Source organism: Tauraco erythrolophus, chromosome 10 (assembly GCF_009769465.1).
Source record: "Tauraco erythrolophus isolate bTauEry1 chromosome 10, bTauEry1.pri, whole genome shotgun sequence".
NCBI lineage: Eukaryota > Metazoa > Chordata > Aves > Musophagiformes > Musophagidae > Tauraco > Tauraco erythrolophus.
This window is the reverse complement of record NC_141474.1, coordinates 12,278,745-12,300,835: the sequence shown is the minus strand read 5'-3', so window position 1 is coordinate 12,300,835 and position 22,091 is coordinate 12,278,745. Positions and strand designations below refer to the sequence as shown.

General features: G+C 39.6%; 1 protein-coding gene across 1 annotated transcript in view; it reads left to right on the top strand.

Moving 5' to 3' along the window:
- Positions 1-22,091, top strand: part of NTNG1 (netrin G1) — a 160,016-nt gene that overhangs the window by 82,028 nt on the left and 55,897 nt on the right. Inside the window, exon 3 of the mRNA XM_086617725.1 lies at positions 12,464-12,636. Within this exon, the coding sequence (XP_086473851.1) occupies positions 12,464-12,636 (173 nt within the window). The remainder of the gene's footprint in view (positions 1-12,463; positions 12,637-22,091) is intronic.

Sequence of the window (22,091 nt, the reverse complement as noted above, 5' to 3'; positions counted from 1 at the left end):
AGCAGGGAAGAAGGTTCCTCACTAAATCCTGATTCAAGGTGTTGCAAATCCTGATTTAGGATCCTGCGGACTACACCAATTTGTTGTGAATAGGTGATTCAGATCACAAAGAACCATCGACAAAGTTATTAGCAAAAATGGCTTCAATATAATGTTGTAAAAGTGCAGCCCAACAAAGTTCAATGGCAAGGTTCACTCAATTACTGTACGACACAATCATTTGAACAATGATTCAAAGTGACCAAGAAAAAATCAAATTGACCATACTACAAGGTTATGCACCGTATCCATCACTTACCAAAGATCTGCTGTTGGTAGAAGGTCTCTGCCTCAAGGAGCAACCTTGAGAGGTGTCCCAGCTCAAGGGGAGCCACGCTGCCTAGCAGGGAGAGCTCAAAAAAGGCTCACTTAGGCTCTCATATTTGTGGAATAAAGTAGTTGGCTCGTAGTTAAATTAAATGCAATGGAGAAGGTATGCATGAAACTCTTAGTACTCACAACTTTCTTTGTTCCTTGATAAATGAGTCTTGGAAAAGCGACCTGCTATTCACGTGTCAATCGCATGATCACCCTTCCAAGCACATATGCATCGTGGCTCACCATGTCACTCTGCTCCTTTGTGGGTTTTCAGAGAACAGATGGGAACTAGAGGAGTCCTTGGCCCAGCTATGGCTCTGGCTTTTACCTCCTTTGGAGCCTGTACCAAACTACTGCTACTTTGGTTAAGGGGTCGAGTGCATCCATCACACCAGGACCCACAGAAAGGCCTTTCCTGTTACTGACTGCAGTATGGACAGGACTGAGCTACTCATTGTATTAATGCTATCAAAGAGGTCTCACTTTTCCAACTGAAGCCTGGTGTCCAAGAGTATATGTATGTGGGGTGGGCTATTGTGCATCTCTTCTGCGCCCACGTGCAGGGACCCTGCCCTAATGGCTGCTGCAGCGGCACAGGGGCCAGTCCTCGCTGAGCGCAAAGGGACACCTGGCGAGGACAGCAGCAGCAGCGTGCTCCTGTGCTGAGTTAGGGCTTACACTGACTGCTCCCCCATCAGCATTGCTCAGAGTAGGACAAGGCATGTGCTCTCTCCCTCGGAGGCAGCCCGTTACAGCCCATACCCTGCTCTTCGTTTATACTGTCCCTGCAGCAGTAACTACCAGGGGCATGTTCAAGCCTTTACATGAGGCCATAGGAGGTCTTTTAAGCAGAAATGCTTTAAAATCTTTTGAAAAGAGCAGCAGATGTACTGCTTCACACAACTGTTTTTCCTTGGTGTTGAATTCTGCATGCACCATGGACGTTTTTATGCTGCTTTTCTCTATTACAGTCCTCAAAAAGTTATCAAAATGAGTATGAAATTAACCTTGCTTATTTCTCATGTAGCAGAAACACTGCTCACCTGACAATGGCTCATGAAAACACTTTATTTCCTACTGTGACACAATAGGTGCTACATCCTGAGTCTTTCTCTAAGCTTGAAGTAAAGATTTCTTCTTTGGCCAGGTCTGTCCAACATTAATCATGGACACAAATTTGTAACAGCTCACTTGGGCTATCACCACGTGTGAGAATAAAATTTTCCCATTGCAGAGAGTTAAGTAACATTTTTGAACAGTATTGTAAGCTTGTCCACTTGGATGGTAATTTAATGACCACAATTTTAGACCTCCCACACAACAAATTGTTCCTTTTCAGTGTTGTGCTGGGAAAAAGAATTCAGGGTACCAGCTGGCAGCTGATTCTGTGAAATGCTACTTACAAATAAAGACAGGAAGTTTGGGGTAATCACTAGCATCTTAGAGCAGCTTTCTTGGGATTGCTGCTGAGCAGATGTAAGACTGCTATTAATTAAATTAAACCCAGAAAAATTGGTCTCTCAATAAACTTAAAAGTGGTGATGTGCATTAACGCAATGCCAGGAATTTCAAGTCTAATGTGGAGATTTGTATCGAGAGAAAAGAGAAGAAACAGTGACTCCTAAAGACTTTTTTACTTTTGCTTTTAAATTTGTAAGCTATGAAACTTTGCAGTGAAATATTGCTGCACCTTTCATCTGAGGTTTTTATGTCAGGTTCTTAACGATGTAGCAGGCTGTGGTGCAGACTCTTAGAACTGCTGCAATATAGTGGTTAAATTCTGCCTGGTGGTATTACAGTGATTAAAATAGAAGGTGTGTCTAGAGTATCTGTTGGTGTGTATTGACTTGCTGATAATGACTTTCTGCCCAATGGATGGATGGCAAACTACGGCTGGCTAAGCAGGACATTGGACAGCAGAAAAAAAAAAAAAAACCACACCACCACAAACTTTGCTTCTTTAATATCCTGAATGCAATGAGCACTACCCAAATCTCAGCCAGCATGCTTCTTAAATTTTTTTCACCATCAGGCAGACAATGGCAAGGTACCACCAAACAGATTGTGTTATTCCAGCTGGTGGAGGGAGGGCTGCATTCTTGTCCCAGTAGCCCTCCTTTTTCTGATGTATAACAGAATGAGCAGCTGAGGAGATGTTCTATTTTTTACCTTCACCTAGTTTTTCTTGGTACTTGGAACACACGTGATGTATCATGACAGCTCAGAACACCTAAACTGTGTAGTACCTCTGCAATACATGTGCTTCCCTCTCTCCCATCTCATGAATGTGTGCAAGAGATGAATTGTTATGTGAAGTACAGCAACTCAGTAGGTGAGACCAAGTGATTCCAGTGGGAAAGAAGGAAAATTTGTAATGAGAGAGAAGGGAAGAGAGGGACTAATTGTAACACTGACGTGTTTAGAGTTTACGTCTGCTGCCTTTTCTCCATTCCCCAGTGGTAGTCTGGGATCCTACCAAAGCAATCACTAGTGTTAAATCATCAGTTGGTAGCACTAGAAGAAACCATCATTGTTCATCTTCACCTTAGCACGAGATTTTGCTTCCTATCTAGGAGAGAGGTGACCTGCCACATTCCCCAGTTTTGGCATCCTTCAGATAGACAATAAAAGCTTCCTATTTCTGGGGTTAAAGGTTAGAGCAAAACAGATGCACGTGAACAATGTAAAACACCAGCATCCTACCTTCTCAGCAGTTGTGTCCCTAAAAGCATATCACACCTGAGCTCCTTGTCCTCCACCGATGCTCAGTTTCCATCCCATACTTGTTCAAGATCGCAGACCTGGCATTTAAAATGATAAAAAGATTATCTGTCGTTATCTAAAAACACAGTCACCGAGCCTCGGATAATATGGATGAAAGCTGGAAACAAATTAGGCCACATTTCAGACACTGGGAACTTAACATAATTTCATTGATTCTAGTGGAGCCAGATGGATTTACATCAGCTAAGAATCTGGCAAACTGTGTTCATGGGTAAATTACTTGTGGAACATGCCGCTGGCAAACTCTAACAGATTTTATAGCTACTCTCTTTATTGACACATTTCCATGAAAACTAATATCTCTGAAGAAAAAGAAAAAATGAGTATTTGGGAAGGGGATGGAAGTTAGTTCTCTATAGCTAACAGCAGCTATATTTTAAGATTTATTTCAACTTTAACACTTAGAGAATGTGGAATGAAAATTAAAAAAAGCATTTGGCCATTCCATTTGGCTAGGTGTGTCTAACTATTTAATATTAAGGATAGGTGTCTTAATTTGGTAAACGGAAATAACACGAACTCAGAATTAGCTGCTCTCTTCTACTAGATATAAGCATCTTTGGATTATTTTATTTGGATTATTAGACTTTGGACTTGAGAGACTGAAGTAAGTCTGAGAATTTTTAGATCTGTTGGTCTGTAACATGTTTTATCTAGCCAAGAAATCAGAACAGTTTCAAACGCTTAAATACCGAGGTGTTTGTAAGAAGTTTAATATGTTACTGCCTCCTCCTTTCCATGTTTGAGTTCTGAGTGTTGCTGATCTAGCTTGTAAACATTTTCATTAGCCTCTGTTTGTTTGGAAGGATGTCATCTAGTAAACCACTGCACTTCAGAAACATTTACAGTTTATTTGGCAAGGTAAAGTTGCTTGTGGCCCTTTGTCTGAAAGAGGAAGAGGAGCAGTGAAGCCGAAAGGACCTGCCTCACTAACATTTGGCTTAAAACAGAAGAGAATATGCATCTATCAGACAACATACTAATCAGATGCAGGTTGAGATCTACATTGATCAGTAGTGATCCTGTAGTTCTGGTTCGTATTGATCAGCATTTAACTTGACACTGACTTAAATAATCAGAATATATAGAAGTGTTTGCTAGCATGTGAACATGTTAATATTAAAATTTCGTGCTTGTGTACTCTTATTGTTGGGCTGGCTTAGTGCAAACAGCAGGAAATTCCATGCCCTACACACTCTCTGTGAGTCTTGGAAAGTCCTCACTCCTGTGAGAAAGGGAATTATGCTGCCCTTTTGGACTTTGTTTTCTTTTTTAATTTCAAGCTTTCCAGACTACTTGGAAGTAGGCCACTGAGAAAGCAAAGCAAACATGCTCTCTGTGCCTGGGTTTTGCTGTTCCCCACTAGATATATTATATTCAGCTGAGGGAGAATAAGAAGCTATTTTCCCCAATTTTCCATACTGCCTGTGGGAATCTAATTCAATTTCCTCCCAAATTTAGCAGTGAAAACTAAACAGCAAAGAATAAAGTTGAAGAAGCTTCTGTAAATCTCTGGATTCTAAGGTACTAAGGTGCAGCAGGATTACTGAGAGCAGGTTAAACTTCTTTTCTAGCCACAAAGCTACTTACAGATTTAAGAAGCTTAAAAACCTGATCCAACATTAGTCCTTGCTTTGCAAATGAAAGAATAATATATCTACCTATACAAAGTTATATTTGTTATTATTGAATTTTTTTATCCTTTATTATTGATGTAGCCCCATTCCACAAAGGAATCTTTTTTTCAGTGGGAGATTATGATGTATTAGATAAATTCAGGGAAAGGGACAGGGAAAAAGACTGGTGATCAAATGCGTTTCCAGAAATAAACAAATGAAAGAAAGGACTCACATTTCATTAATCTCACTACATTTTACCAGCAGACCACAGGGGTCTTTTCATAACTTTCAGAAAAAGATGTAATGCCTTTTTTGGACTTGGATTCCATACAGCAATGTGAACCTGAGATATTCATACAGCTCAAAAAATATTGAATAAAACACAGAATTGACTTTTCTGCTTCACGTGAGCTGGAACATTTGTTCAGCAGACCTACTTGCAGCCAGCAACCCATGCCATTTTCTGATTGCCAACTGTCGTTATATTTTTTTGACCCTCTTAGCTCAGAACTTCTTCAGACAGGTAGTCCCTGCAGTGAGCACTGGTAGCCTAAATGGCAATAATTATCTTGTGACCTCTTTTAGGTATGTGTTCTTACTGTCTGTTCCATCCTTGCAGAAATAAATTGGCCAGCGATCACTTTCTTTCTTCACAGTAGTGTCCCTTATACTTGTTTTCATCCACACAAAATCTGCTTTAATAATAAAGCTGTGTAGACATCTATTGAGCTTTGGAAAATTAAGATAAGGACCAGCATACTTTGGTTTTCTTGACATGACATGGAAAAATCCTATAATACAATGAATAATAATATTCATGTGACATTTCTGAGGCTGTGATCTTCTATGAAAAGATGTTCCACTTGTTAGAGAGATTTAATCTAAGTATTTTCATGAAGTCTTACAAACATGTTAATATTAAAATTTTGTGCTTGTGTACTCTTATTGTTGGGCTGGCTTAGTGCAAACAGCAGGCAATTCCATGCCCTACATGCTCTCTGTGAGTCTTGGAAAGTCCTCACTCCTGTGAGAAAGGGAATTATGCTGTTAGAGAGATTTAATCGAAGTATTTTCATGATGTTTACCTCGTACACTCAACAGTACAAGAGTTTTGTCACTTACTTGTACAGACAGTTTCTCAAATCGTGATGAATTTCTCTCAAAGCATCAAAAAAAAAAAACCCACACCCTCAAAAATTAATGATTCAGATGCAAAGCTGGTTTTGTCCCAAATATTTCATGGTGTATTTTAAAGACATTTATATTTTAACATTTATATCTAACTTTTGCTTTCTTGACCTACATCTCTTCCTCTTTCGTGGCTGAGGTATCACTTAAAATGTGTTCGCAACATGGAATTTTCATCTTTGTCTACATTGTAATAGAAAACTAAATCTCACTGGTGCAGCTGCCTCAAGGTCATTAGTAAGCTTGAGAGGCATAATGTAGATGACAGCTTTAACATGTTTGATGTCGTGCTAAACACAGCCACGTCCTTTGGGACAACTATAACAAGGTGCTGGAAGTAGTCGCTAGCACTGGGGAGCTGACTAAGGCTCCTAACGTTGTTAACAGTGTTTTAAAATGCCTAATTAAAACTGTGCGGGATGGTATTTTACGTTGTATGTGCACCACCACATTGTGTGGGCAGAAACGTGAAGAGCAAACATGCCGACTCCTCTGCAAGCTCGGGCTTTGCTTACCTGCTGTCCCGTGGCAGATAAAAACGGAGAGCCCAAGCAGAGGGCGTACAAGCTGGTTTTAAGTTGATTTTCCAAACTTTGCCGATGACCTAGAACAATCCAAAGATGTATCTAAGTGAGGAACATATGGCTAGTTGTTAAAAATGTATCAGAGAGCTTCTCTTGCCTTTCTTTCTCATGAATGATCTCTTCAACATAAACGATCCCCTCGTGTGACCCCCAGTCTGTTGGTTGCCGCTCACAGGCAAGAGCATCAGCGCGCTATTAGCCATTACCTGCGTGGTATTTACTGCATTTTAATGTCAGTGTCTGTATGGAAATGGAGTCTGTGAGGAACGCAGCGCGCCCGGGGCTTCCGCTCCCACTGCAGCAGCACTGCATCTTCCTCAACGCGCCAGAGCGCTTCCCGTGCCTTATGTAACTGCCAAAAATATCACTTCAGTTGCTTTATGACAAAATAATGAGTCTGTCAAAGATGAGCGGTCAGAAAAACAAATTTGTTCTCCCACACAATTAGAGTTTATAGCGTTGGACAGCAATATCAATCCAGCGATTCAAAATTGAATTTGCACGTTGGAGGGAAATGTCTTCTTGCATGTGCTGTAGCCGGGCTGCTTAGCAGGAAGTGTCCTCGCAGGTTGAGCTGGAAGGATGGATTTCAGCTGAGCTGTGGAAACGTTGGGATCGGGATGGAAGTTTCCCAACGCAGACAAGTATTGTGGAGATGTGGTATCACTTCCACAAGCTCAGCACTGAGAGCAGCTCCCACAACCATTGACAACAAAAAGTCTGGAAAAACTGACACCAGATGTACCAGGCAGACAAACGTGCACTTTGGGTACAAAGCTGTTTCAAGGTGCACACCTCCCCATACGTAATCTGATTGCTCGTGGAGTTGTTGATATTTATGATGACAGACTTCAGATATTCTTTGTAAAGAAGCATTAGACCTCAGCAGTACCATTTATGATGAGAATATACTCTCTCAGAACTGCACTTTGCCCTTGATGTTTGGTTTATCCTTACATGGGTGTTTTTTTGCCCTTAGGCCGCTTGCCAGTGTAGTGCAAAGGCTGCAGCCTACAGCCTCTTACATTTGCCATACCTTAACCTGTGCTATCCTACCTGCTCTCCTTATTACAGCTCCCTCAATCATCCCTTCTCGGTACACATGCAAACCCACCTGACGTGCCAAGCAGCTGCTACCCACCCACTGCTACCCAGTAATTGCATTTCTGGGCATGTGTACGTAATACCTCATGAAGCACTTTGTGACTTTTTTCTTTGGATTTCAAAAAACTATATAGGCATAAAATATTGTCATCTGGAACTCAGTATATAGGATGTGGAAGCAGTTTTTTAGGTTTTTCAGAACTTCTCCATTCTTATATGTGCAGCCAAACTGACCATATTATTCTAGTGGAAGCTTCTACAAGGGCCATATGAAATTTTGTGTTTAATGTGCTTTGCATGTAAACCTAATTAAGCCTTTTCTTACTATCTCAGTTAAAACAGTAATAGCCAGGAACAGCCTTTCAAAGCAAGTGTTTAAAGAAATTACAAATGGGACCTAGGATTTTCAGTAATAATTTATCATCACGGATATTCACATCAGGTAACAAAATATTTCCTTACCTCTAGAGCAGAAAAGAAAGGTAATCTTCCGTAAAAAAGAGACAAGACAGATGAAGGACTCTGAACTTGGGCAGTCTTCCGGAGGAAGCTGATGTTCACATCCTGACAGTGATCTGATAGGAGCACAAATCAGCTACCAGATCAGTGGTGCTGAGCTGATTCATAGTTATCTGAAATGCCTAAAGGTCCAGGCTCTGCTGCTTTGTTTTCACACTGCTCACACTCCAATATATCTCATCGTAAGAGTGATTCTCTCATGGTCCATCTGAGTAGTACTTTTACTTAAATAGTCTTCCTTCTATAACCTTAAATATTTCAATTTTCCTTAGTGCTTATCCTGCAAATAGAAGTAGCTTTTTATTGTGTTCTAGTCATCTCTCAGCCCCGCTATGCCCATTTACCTCTTTCCTTCATCCACAGAAGCCTGTCCCTCAAGCACATCAGGCATTTCTCTGCTTTACAGAAGTCTCTGAAATTGTCCATACATGTACTCTGATGAGGTCCCTGGGACAGATTATCCAATTCCTAGTGCAGCCTTCCTGAAAAAATAGAAGTACACAAAACACTTTTTCCTTGTTTCCATAAAAATGTCTCTCCACAACAGCACAGAATTTGGTATTGGCTTGGTTTTCCCCAGACATGGTACCCTCCAAACTTATGTTCAGGTTTTTTTCCACAGATGCTTTTTGTTCTCTTTCAGTTTCAGCGCTGCCTGCATTTTACACTCATTCAGTATTCGGCTACGTCCTTGATTTGCTATGGAAATCATGATTAATGTCTCTGAGATCTGTGAAGTGATATCAGCAAAAAAATAGTGCAAGTGAGAGAAGAATCAGAGCCTCAGTGGTTCAGTCCTCTGTCTTTTTTCTGCTTATGCTTCTGCTGGTTTACTCTATGTATAGTTATTGACACTAGCAAGAACTCCAGTTTACTCTCTTCAGACTTCATTAATCTACAGATTTTTTTGCACTTGTATAACACTAACTTTTATGTAACAAACCCAACTTTTATGTTGCCTATACACTAAGAAGGCAAAGGTAATGTTTTTTGCAACACATTGCTTGACCTTCCGTGGTTTGGGGTTCTTTTTCTAAACATTTCTTTTTGTGCCTACTTTAGCTCTCATTAACTCTACATTTGACATTTTTAATATAAATGTATTTTCTTACTTTGATCTTTGATCTGTAGCTAATCTTGTAGAAAACCACAGTGACCACATTTGTTCCTTACTTTCTTCTTGAAATTGAGCACAGCTAAGTTTGAGTTATCCTGAGGGGTTTTAGGATTATTCAGCATTGTCGGCTCTTTTTCTGCTCAGTTGTTAATGTTAGGTTTTGACTATCTATTCTCCGACCACAAAGGTTTTAGATCAGTCCTTTATTTTTTTCAGTGATCAAATTTGTTGTTTTCTCTCATTCACTTTCAATCATACTCCCAGAAGGCTATACTTCTCTCCACGTTGCTGTGGTTTTGGTGGTGGTGGTGTTTGTTTGGAAGGTGTGAAGTTTTTTTTAACTGGGGTGAGTAGAAAGTTTGCTCTCTGTTCTCTTAAACGTGTTATTATTTGGAATTTTTTTATGGGCAGGATGCAGCATTCTGGGAGTTCTGCTGGGAAGGCTTTGAAAAATATATACAAATCAAATAAGTTAACTTGCAGAGAGGCATTGATTGAATGAATTTGTGGTTATTCTACTGGTTTAGGGCAGGAAGAGCCAGTTAGTAATTCCTCCATTTAGGAAGCTAAGTAGCTAAGATGTCCCTGCATTGTCTGTTTTGTGTGCATTTGTTCTGAATGCCCATATGAGGGCTGATCGTTTTAAGCCTCAGTTAACAGGGTTTTAAAATTTGACAGAAGATCCCCAACTAGTTCCAGAAGAAAATGCATTTTGCTGTTTTTCTGAAAAACCTGCCTGTATTTGGTACAAACACAGACCTCCAAAATCGTAGTTTTCCTTTGTCTGTTGGAGCTTGGTGGTTAAAATCGCAGAAGATGCCTTCTGCAGAAACTCTGCCCATTGCTGTTCTGCATGGGCCCTGTCATGTGGACCACTGAACAGCTCCTGTGGCACGTTGCAAAGCCCTGGGCTGAGAAGCTCTTCCTCTGCAGCAGTCTTGCCCTAAGAAATTAAAACACTGGGCACCAGAACAGGGAGCAGAGCTATTCCGTGCTGTCCATGGTCGCTTACCTGGGAAATAAGGGAAAGCAGAAGGCAGCCTATGAAAAGGTGGATCACAGTGGAGTTAAAGAATGTGGGAAATGAAAGGAAATTAATATGCCTAAGAATTTATGGGAATTTTTTGCGTATGCATATATACACCCATACATATAAATATATCCATGTGTTTTGTATACATATGAAGAGGCATGGGACAGGACTGGATAGAAGCAGTGGGAGATGGAGAAGGCCAGAGTCCACCCAAGACTTAATCATGCAAGTAAAATTGAGGAAGGGTCAGTCCATCTCTTCAGGAACATGACAACTATGGCATCTCACCAAATGCAGACTTTGCATAAGGTTTTCTGACACAACCATTCTTTACTTTCAGGTGCTTATTAACAGAGCTGTGCACATTTACACTAGTTAGCAGATGTACCTACATTTATCTTCCCCCACCACTCTGCGGCACCCTTTCAGAGCCCTACAAACTACAGCTTTTCCTCAGAATCAGCTGGCTTTTTCTTCCTGCCTAGATCAGTTTGCTGCCTCTGACACTGATGAGTCCCTCCAAATAAGAGAGAAATCTCCCCTGAAAGAAATCCAATCAGTTCCTCTCTCTCATTTACTCTAGTGACTCCACAGTCTCTCCTGCTTCTTTCTCCTCTGACTCTATGTTTCAATCTTATCATTATTGTGTGTCTCTCCTTTTGGGGAGTCTTCCATTTTCATGTTCCAGTGGACAGTAAAACCATCCATCACTTTTCTTAATAACAATGCCATTTACCAAAATCTTCAGTCTCTCCGTGAATAGGCATATCTAGTCCACTGACACCCAGACAGGCAGTGGCTGGTCATTGAAAATTTACTTTACAATTGATGTAGTCTTTAAGCGTCAGTGTTTTGGAAATGATATAAAAATGAATCACTTTCTTTTGTCTAGCATATTCAATACATATTGGTAATTTCAATTTAAAAGGTGCTGAACCTGTTTTTCTTTAGAATGAGCGTTGCTCAAATAACAGCAGTTTCACCTGCCTCATTTCTAGCACTGAGGAGAATGCTCCACCATCTACTGTATTACAGATTCTTGTGGATTTTCTCCAGCAGCCACTTATGACAACTGCAAGTTTGTTTTACCCTGGGGATATATGTGTACGTGGCCAGTTGCTTCAGGTCATATTCCTTCCAAATGGAAGTCAGCTTGACAGCTGTTAATTTGCACTTGGCCATTCCATGTGTTGTTTTGCTCTAATTATTGGTCACTGTATGGAACAGGTGACAAATGCCCACATGAGAACCCTTTAAATCACTAGATGTACAATCATTAGGAAAACAGACAGACAGGGTCATTAAATACTAGGTTTTTTTCCAGCCCCAAACAGAAACAGATTTTAGCCAGTTTTGACATCTATTTGAAAGGGACAGAAAGAGGTGACAATACCTTACTGTTTATGAAACTAGCTTCCCATTCTGTAAGTGTCCTAGTTTCAGGGAAAGAGGGGAATTTAAGGAAAATATGATTGCTCCAAGACCAGATGCAGAATCTGGTGTATCTAATGATTTTGTAGCAAGTTTCCATCAGGTGTTCTTTTCTAAGTAAAACTAAACATGCTTACCAAAATATTTCCTCTGACCTTCAGCTACTAGAACTATATCAAATTAAAGCAGGCAAAAAAAATTTTCCTTTCTGAGCAAGAGAGTACTTGCTGAACAAGAATGGCAAAACACCATTATAGTGAGCTTCCCTTCTGCTGAAGTGTGGCATTACAGAGGATATTTAATTGAAGTCTGTTTTCTCAGACTCTCGGGGTCTAATTTGGATTTTAATTTGGGCCAGGTTCTCTAAGGACATAAGCAGAGGACTCGTTTTGTTCCTGGGAGTAGTGAGTAACTCTTGAATATTTTCAAGATTACAGACCTGTGTGTAGTGAAAATTATGAATAATTTAGTTAATCTCAGCGGAGCTGCGTTAGTGAAAACAAGAAAAGATTCATCATCTTGGAGTCTTGGTGAAATTACTGCTTTTAGATCTGTGTGAGCTGAAGATGTATTTGAATGATATCTTGTAAAGCATGCTAAAACAACAATACAGGCACAACACACAGAAATGGAGTGGTTGCCATAGGATATGCTTTACTAAGACTTAATCTGAACTTAAACTCATCTCTAAATAATATCCCACTTTTTTTCTTCCTTTTAAAAACAGGTGTAAGTGTAACCTTCATGCTACTGGCTGTAAAGAAGAAAACAAAAGACTACTTTGTGAATGTGAGCATAACACAACTGGCCCAGACTGTGGAAAATGCAAGAAGAATTACCAGGGCCGACCGTGGAGCCCTGGTTCTTATCTGCCTATACCTAAGGGCACTGCTAATATCTGTAAGTAGTTCTGTATAATAAGAATATTTCATTATTAAAATTCTGTCCCTTGTCATGACTCTGAAGGAAGATAAATATCGGCAAAAGTTTGTCATTTCTTTATGACCCAGTGCGTATAATTTGACAAGGTGTCAAACTGTAAGCGTTAGTTGTAAGTATACATCATCTGTGCTCTTACATGGTTGTAGATGACTTGCATGAGAACTGCATGTTTGTATCCATAGACAAATCTCTGGACACTGCACAGAAAGGGCTAAGGAATGAAAAAATTAGCACACTTCACACAAAAAGCACATGCAGAGGAAAGAAACCAGTGGGAATATCTGCAGTACTGCTCCAGCCATGGCACCCTCAGCTTTCCGTTCATACATCCTTACTGCCTCGATATTCAAAATAACCTCAGCTCAACATGTGAGATGAGGTCCTTGCTCATTTTTTGTCCATTTAAGAAAGTTTAAAAATCTCAGACCAAATTTTTCCAATTAATAACTAAAGATCTAAAGGTTGGTAAAGGAAGTTTTTACCTGATGTTGATCTGCAGTCCAGATTCACATGCACTCTTCAGATCACTGTAAGTGTTGAAGGGGGAAAGTGAAGGCAAAACCTGAGTTTTTATATCTGATTGATTCCAGCTAACAGCCTTTCAACAACACACATACTCAATATTCCAGCACACTTTTCATATTGTCCAAAGGAAGTTACTGACCGCTGCATTTCCTGGTCCTGGACAGGACTGGGTCAAAAAGAACATGGCGCTGAAAGAGAGGGCACAAAGACAAGCATGAGCTGCACTTCTTCCTTTCATGCATGTATGAAATACACAATGATTCAGAATCCTCCTGAACTGAGTAACAGACTTAAATTCCTTTGAAGAAAGGATTGAAGAAGATGAGGATAAATCAGCAAACCTTTTGACAGAAGTTACTAGCTTCTTTTAAGAAAAGAGTCCACAGTTTTGCCCTGATTAAAAGCAAAACATTCATGAATATAACAATTTACTGAAAAGTTATTTGGGAGAAACAGAGCTATGTACTGCAGCTGAATGAAAAGTTTAAAACCAGGAGCAATGTGCAATGCTCAGAATGTTATCTAAGACTTCAAAGCAGCAGCTGTGAAGAATCAAAACTCAAAAATTAATATCATAGGAAGCAGGACCTTATCAAGTTAAATGTGAGAGTAATAGACCAAGTAACAAACCGTGAAGTGTGGGAGCATGAAATTATGATAAAATTCTTACTGAGCAGAAAAAAAATGAACTTCCAAAAAGCAGGAGAAAAACATTTTGTAAGAGTATTCACTTTTTTGCATGTTACAAAAAGTGAGTGTGGCTCACAGAATTAATATTTTAAAGCTATGTTTGGAAAAAATGGTGAGATTTACCAGGTTGGTTTTATATATTTTTATATATATACACACTCATACATACGTATTTATGCACATATATACATTTTTATATATATATATAAAATGCAGTTGCTTCCCCAGCAATCATCTAAGCTAGGAATAAGATACATATGAACACGAAAACAGATATCTTTCTAAATGCAGCTTTCCATATCAGTTACATCATTTCCAATCAGTTGAGCACACACCAGACGGAACAGTGGAATTAGCGCCCACCGAAAGGATGCCTGAAGCTTGTTAAAACAACTTTCAGCATTATTGCATTCCATCACGTATACAGTTCCATCAAAAATCAAAACCTTTGGCAAGTAATAGGCACTTTTCTGATTTTTTTAATTATTGTTATTACTATTATTACGATAGCATCATGAAAACGTAACCTTGTTTGAGCTGACGAATGCTCCACTTACCCTCAAATCCTGACTTCAGCAATGATCATCAGCAGAAATTTATGGCAAATGGGAAGAAGTATGGTGAACGTACAAAGATTTCTTCTTTGCCTTCCCAGCTGCCAGCAATAAACTAGCTTTCTGAGCTGGACCCTCCATTATATCACCAGTGGTTGCTAGCTGCTGAGTGGAGAGAGAGATGCAGCTGTCATAAGCTTGATCCTGGTGACATCCTATGGCAATACATTTCACGTTTTAATGACAAAATGAGTGAAATATATTTCCTTTTGTTTGCTTTAAATGTTTTTCTTTGGTTAGGTCTGTACCTCCTTAGATAAGAAAAACAGAGAATAATGCAGCCCTATTTACATCCATTGTACTATTTATGATTATATAGACTTGATGTGTCCACTTCTCCAATCTATATTCTAAATGAGAAATCTTAAATCTGTTTAACCTTATCAAATATAAAACTTTGCCACATCTCTGGTCATCCATGCTTTCTTGCTCTCTTCTAGATCTATGATGTCATTTTTTTATTTAATAAGGCTAAAACTCACGTGATATTCTAGACATGAGAACAACATGGATCTTTTACAGTGGCATAAAAATATGTCTGCTGTGTATTTTGTTATTACAGGCATCAGCCCTTGAGTCCTTTTTAAAGTCTGTGCCACAGTTACAACATTTCTTCTGGCACCAAGGCTGACATAAGTGACAATTTATGTGTTACAGTAGTTAGTTCAGAAATGTCATATTTGAGTTCCTTTAAAATACTTTTTTCGTTGAACATCACCTTATGGCAATTCTTATTGTTTGATATTATTTATGTCTTCTAAAACACCTTCAGGTGATTGATAAACTTTCTCAAACTGTGAGAATCTCTCTGACCTCCTTTGTTGCGAACATTCGTGAAAACAATTAATTCAATATTCAGTACTTTTTATGCCTTGATTACCTATCTACTCAAACATCTCTCTGGGCACTTCTTTCTGCTTCTAGTGTGGTTATTTTAACAAAAAAAAAATACTAATTTTTATGTCTGTAGCAAGTTGATTCTCAAAATACTGTGGTTTATATTTAACTTGACAGGTTTTATGCTTTTTTTCCCTCTCTTTCTCCATTGAGATTGCTTACACTTTTGAAGGATGTCTTTCCAAAATCTCCTTCATTCTGCTGTTTTGGGTTAGGTGTTGGGGTTTTTTTGTTTGTTTATAAGATAGTTGATTTTTATAATTTTTTTAAAAATTGATAGGTTACATGTGATTATTCTGTCTCTAGCCTGCCTCCATGCTGTTTGCATTAAATCTTTTTAGCTGTTCTTTTCATTTTTCTTTTAACTAACTTCCTCATTTTTATCCGCTCGCACTCTGAAAGTTAAATATTACTGCAGTGGATGTTTTTTGTCCTTTCCTTCTCAACAACTATGTTGACTTTCAGTCCAGAAGTGGTTCTCTGAAAACTGCTTGAATCGGGTGCTATGTACTACTCAGAGCTAGATCAGCTTCTCATCTTGTGGGTTGTCTGATTACTTGCTACAAACAGCAATCATTTGTGGTATGTAAAAGCTTCATTTCTTTTGTCACTTCCTCATTTAATGCCATATGTGTTGCACCATATGAAATTTTGCATTATTGTGTAAAATTTCTGCACAGCCAATGTAATTTCACTTACCCTGTTGCATTTATGTCACCGTCTCCATCATGTGGTCAGCAGTGCAGCCTTAGCATTATACTCTCCCTAGTCAGGCATAAATTCTGTAAATAGTTGCTGGAACATGTTGATACAATTAACTTACCTGTTTTGACCCTAAATTTCCTTTGATGCATTACTTCAATTCCGTGAGGACATTTTGCATAATCCAGTAATACAGTATCCCTTTGATACTCTTCCTTTCTCCAATTTTCAGAGTCTATCTTTTCCATCTAAGACCAAAATATTTGAAATTTTAAAGGGATTTGAAGGTTTTTTTATGAGTGTGTTTAAATAAGATACAACTAAAATAGTTATATAAATGAAACAGAAAATGTTTACACACAATAAAAAGATCACTTTTCTTGAGATTCTCTGGATTCAGGAAATTTGCTCAGATTCAACAAGAAGCCTAATGTCCATTTCAAAATCTTTCCCAACCGGAACTTCTCGTTTCCACTCTTCTGCTTCTGCCATTTTTTTGTGGCCAAAGACTTTATTATACCTTCTCAAGCTACAGCTTATGAAATACAAGACCATTCTAGCTTATACTCCAGTCATAGCCTAAATCTTGGTGTAAAGCTGTTTTCTGTATCCTTCTTATTTTAAGTCAACGAGTTTCTCAGGAGAAGGCAAAACGTGTTCTCCCAGCTTTGCTTCTGAAAGACACAGAGTAGCCTGTTGTTCACTAGCGCTAACAATACTTCCCCGTTTGTCTCCCGCATAGCATTTCTTTTATATTTTCACTCTATTTTATTGACTATTTTGTGATTACATTTATTCCCTTGTGCTGCCACATTCTATGGATAGTTTGTTCTACAATATGTTTTGACACTCAAAGTGAACTTATTGAATTTCTCTATACTTGGTATTACAAGATAGCTTTTCTCCTCAGCAGTCATATGTGTCTGACAGCACTAGTCCTTTTCTTCCTCCTGTTGTTTAGATCATCTTTGGCACTTATGTTCTTTGGTCTGTCAGACAGAGCTGTCTAAGACTATGCTGGGCTGCCATCCATCAAAGCTTGCTCGCTTTTTGTCAGTCCCTCCACAACCAATAACCTGTACCAGCAGTGCTGGACACTCGGTGAAAACCGCCTCCCAGCTGTTAGATGACTTCCCTAATTTGCAGTTCAACGTGAAACAAAGGATTGACCAGAACACAGGGAACATTGGTGGTTCTTTTCAGTCAACAGTTAGGCAGATTGTCTCACTCAGTTTACTGAATTTCTTCTGCAGTGGGTACCCCTCTGATAGTACCACCTCTGTCTCAGCAGAATGGCCTTCATCCTCCCCAAATGGGAAAAGACTGATGAGGCATCACTACAGCACAGCTGCCACAGAAACAGTTTCTGGCAGAAAAAATATGGCACTTGAAGTATTGCACTGATTACCCTCATCTGTTTGTAGTTTTCCCCATGAATATTTGCTGACACTAAGTCGTCTTGAAGGACTTGAATAAATGAAGTTGGCCAAGAGTTTGTGTGATGGCAGGCTTTCTATTCAGGAATGTAAATAGCATGTATCCTTGTAACTGAAAAGATCACACATCCTGCTGTCGTGTCAAAGCAGACTCATAAAGTAGGTAGTGTGCCATTTTCTAAGGGCCTCATTCTTCCAAACAACTGGAAGGAGCTTTCCAATGCCTGTTTTCCTGACTGAGGTAGAGGAGGTGATCTCAATTTGAAGGAATGGGGCACTCCTGCTTAAGAGATAAAATGTTGCTCCTTGGTGATTTTGATAACATCTTTCATAGAGAAAAAGGAAGATATGAATGCAATAATAAGTTGCAAAACAGCAAAGCTTCTTATTATTCCTATTTTATACTACATATTAATTTTGGCTCATGAAGCTTACAGAAGATGTAAAGCCACAGGAAGATGTCAAACAAAAGCTGTGTCAGGCTGGGAAACCTGGTGGTGGGGGCAAAACTGTAGTGCATTGAGCATTCAGGAAGACAGAAGTTTCTAGAAAATTTGCAAATGATGAACTAACTTCCCTCCAACAAGGTATCTTAAGTGCAATGGCCAGCAAAACATTGCAGGTACATACCTAAAAACCAATGCACTATAAATACCATGTGCTATATTTTTCAAAACAGGGCTTGAAAAATTATTCTTCAGCACTCTATCCTCGTGCGTGACCCTGCTGAGTCGGTTGGTTGTGCTGGTTATAGTGGCATCTGTTGCTGGAAATGAATTGTTTCCATCCATCACTGGTTTCAAACAACTCTAATTTTGCCATATGCAGTGAAGAGGAGAAATGAAAGAGGGTTCTGGTCCTTAAGCGGCAGTATGGGAAGGCAAAGTGTCTGTTTTAAGACACTCAAAGTTCTAGACATGGTCTTTCAGACTTTTTGAAGTTTCTAATATCCAATATTCTATCAATAAATTATTACTTGAAAAAAATAATTTGATCTCACTGGGAGTTTCCTAGAGAGAGAGTTTTCAAAACTGGTTTGGAGTCACTAAAACATCATGAGAAAGGGTCCAGATTTTAAAAGGTGTTATCCAATAAATCAATAACTAAATATTTTCTCTGTCCCATTTATTTGTGGTGATACTATTTGGGAAAGCAGAGGTGGAAGATAACAAACTTCATCTAATTCTTTTTCTTCATTTTCATTCTTTTTCTGGGAATTGAAAAATTTTCAATTTTTACAGAGTAAGCAACTGCAAAATTAACAGTAGCAGGGATTCTGGGGCTCTTGCAATTAAACACATGCGAAATTTCATAAGAATTGTGTCTTTCACTATGTGTGGTCTTTTGGCTGAGTAGAGGTTTGGCAATACATGAAAAGTTTACCCCTACGATCATAATGATCGCTCCCTTTGAGGGATTACAAGATGCTAGGTGCCTCCAGCTTCTCAGGGCTTTAAATTACTAGAGAATTCCAAACTTCTGAAATGGATGCTAAGGATCTGATATTGCAATCATGCCTGAGTGGAGGAGTTGCAAAGGGAAGAAAGACTCACTGCGGGGACTGCTGTCATGCTGCAGCACAGATATTCTAGCAAAAGATCAGATGTGGCGTAAACAGCCCTGCTCTGACTCTTTGCTATGGAAAGCTCTATATTTTGTTCCTTTTTAAGAGTTAAAATGTACAGTATAGAGTGCAATTATAAGGACGTCTCTTTTGTCAGAAAAGCTCTCACACAGCTTTGATCAGCAATTAATATGAATCCAAAATTGCACTGGATTATTTACTATCATATCCTGCCATGCCTTCATAGAAGGCAGTCTTAATTCTCAGTCTCTGGGCTGTATTCACCTCACCTGGATAATTCACTGAGCTCTTGGTGACACTCTTTGCCTGCATGTGAGCCAGCTGCAAGCTGGGTGTAGTGTTTTGATAGCAGCTGGAACCTGGCCCTGGCTCCCTGTCCTATGGCAGGTGCATGTTCAGCTTGTGATGGAGAAGAGGCAGAGAAGCCCATGGGGAAGATGGTAACCAAGACTGAATTGACGGAATAATTCCTTCATCCCACACATACTCCCTGCCCAGGAAGAGATGCAGCCCGACTGCATTAATTGCGCTGCTGGTGGGAAGCGCACACTGGCATTGACGATGGAAGTGATAAGAGGGACTGCAGTGTGTGACCCACCCTGAGACTGGAAGCAGCAATGTGGCCCTTCTCACCAAAAGCTTGATGCTGTTCCTTTGTGTTACAGATTTCCCACTGACAGAAACTATAGAAGAAATCAAAAACTTGCTTTCTTTGCTAGCATCTGATTTGCTTTTTCCTTGATTCTCAATAGTCAGCTCCATGGTAGCTAATAGCTAAAACGACCAATTTCTGGAAAAAGGAGAAATGAGAAAATTACAGGGCAGATGCAGATCGTATGCAAGGAAAACACCAGATTTTTTTCTCTCAAGTAATGCAAGTGTATATTTAGATGCACTCACAGTGAACATGTAATATGCCAAACCACCACTCTCAAGTCAAGTAGACTTTCATCTGCAATGTCTGCCATTTCAGAGGCAGTAGGTACCCCTGAACTTTCTTTGCACCTTTACTTGCTGTTTCCTCACTATAAAACTATTACCAGTAATAATTATCCCAGTGATTTCAACTGGAAGATAATTTAGACTGAACATTGTTTTGGTTTAACAACTGAATATACATAAATACAGTCACTTGGTTTTATTTACTCTTTATGTCTAGCTGAATAGAGTTGCGCATCAAGGGAAGTAATGGGCCTGATTCTTCATCTCTCTCTCTAACCTGTTCACATCATTTCACTGCTGCAAAGCACTCACAGATTTCAATAGAAGGCTGACTGGAAACGATGCACGTCACGTAACATACCAGTTTCCATCCAAAGGGCCGGCAGCGGTGGGATGACTCCCCGCAGCGTGTTGGCGTCCCCGGCGGTGGTGCCCCAGGAGAAGCCATGTCTCGGGCCCCCACATGCCTCCACATCCACAGGGAGGGAGAGGCAGAATCGCACCTCCTGGGCCTCGTTACCTAAGGACTTGCACTCCAGATCTCACAAAAAGACTCTTACTAAGAATAATTTTCCCGTCATATGTGCGGTTTTCACAGAGTGTTAATAGATCCTGCGTCGTGGCCCTGCATAACCAGCTCTTTTCCAGACAAACTTAGATGTGCCATTCTCACACTTTAGCATAAAGGGCGTAAAGTAGTGCACTATCAAGGCCAGTCACCACTCTCAGGGATACCTGGTATTACAAAAATAAAGCTGGTTACAGAAGATCACACCAATCCAGAAACTCAGCATGGAAATAGAAAAAGAGCTTTTGAAACAGAACCCGAAGAGAACTTCACAAGGTTAATACAGAGCCCTTCAGGCTAGCAGGTGCCTTGTTTTCATTATTCTCTGCCCAGGAAGCATTTATCACCATAAATTCATTGAAAATTTTGAAATACAGTAAAATGAGGAGAGCAGACTTGCAGGAAAACCTCTCCCTCTGCTACAATCTGTTCAGGAGAGAAAGAATATTTGTATGTGCGTGTAGGAGAGAAAGAGGATCAAGGCGGGGGAGTATACCCACAGGAAATACAAATACCATTTCGCAGTGGAAGTGTGAGCGCGAGAACGCAGTATCTGTAGTTTCTCTAATATTTGTGCAGTTTCCATCAGCGTATAAAGGAAAACAAATCCCGCTAATTTAAAACAGCTACAATGACTTGCAAAAGCATAAACAAGCTGCTATTGAAACCTCGGGGAAAGTTATTTGAAAATTGACTGCTTTTTTGACATTTAAGACAAAGGGATAGAAGTTCTCTTACATTGTCCCAAATGAAAAAAAGCACTTTTTGTTAGTTTTAGCACTGTAACAGCATTGTTCTGTTATGATGATATTTGTATTTAGCTTTTAATCCTTCATGATTGTAAAATTCTGGAAAATACATGTTAATCTCAGCAGAAGTAGAAATAATTAAGTTTGCAAACAACATCTGAGTGTGGGGCTCCATTAGCAGCAGGTGCTCTCTCCAGTGCGGTGCCCAGTGTTCTGCCAGATCACAGGTTCCATAGGATGTGAAACCAGAGAGTTGCAATTCTGACATGTGCCCCAGGACTGGTGTGGTGCAACACAAAAGATCTGTTTATAGTTGCCGTTCTGCAAATGCAGTTACTTCAGCATTGTCTTAGCTGTGCCACGAGTTAGAAACATTACCAGCTTGACTCCAAAACCTTGCTTACCGTGAATAGCATTTATCCCCAAGACATTCCTTTGCTCCAGTTTGCATAATTGCAGAATGAGGTCCATACCATCTCAGAGTAAGACAGAACTTCAAGATAGATGTTGAAAGCAGCGTAGCAGATGTTTAATGGAGAAACAGACAGATTTCTGCAGTAAAATGCATGCCATCAAAAGTCAGTAAAACTTACAAAAGGCAAACTGTATTTAACTAAAAGGATGCAAATATCCAGGATTTAAATACCAATCTGCAATTTGTGACTTTAACGCAAGAGGCTAGCAATAGTGCCATTAAGAATGCCA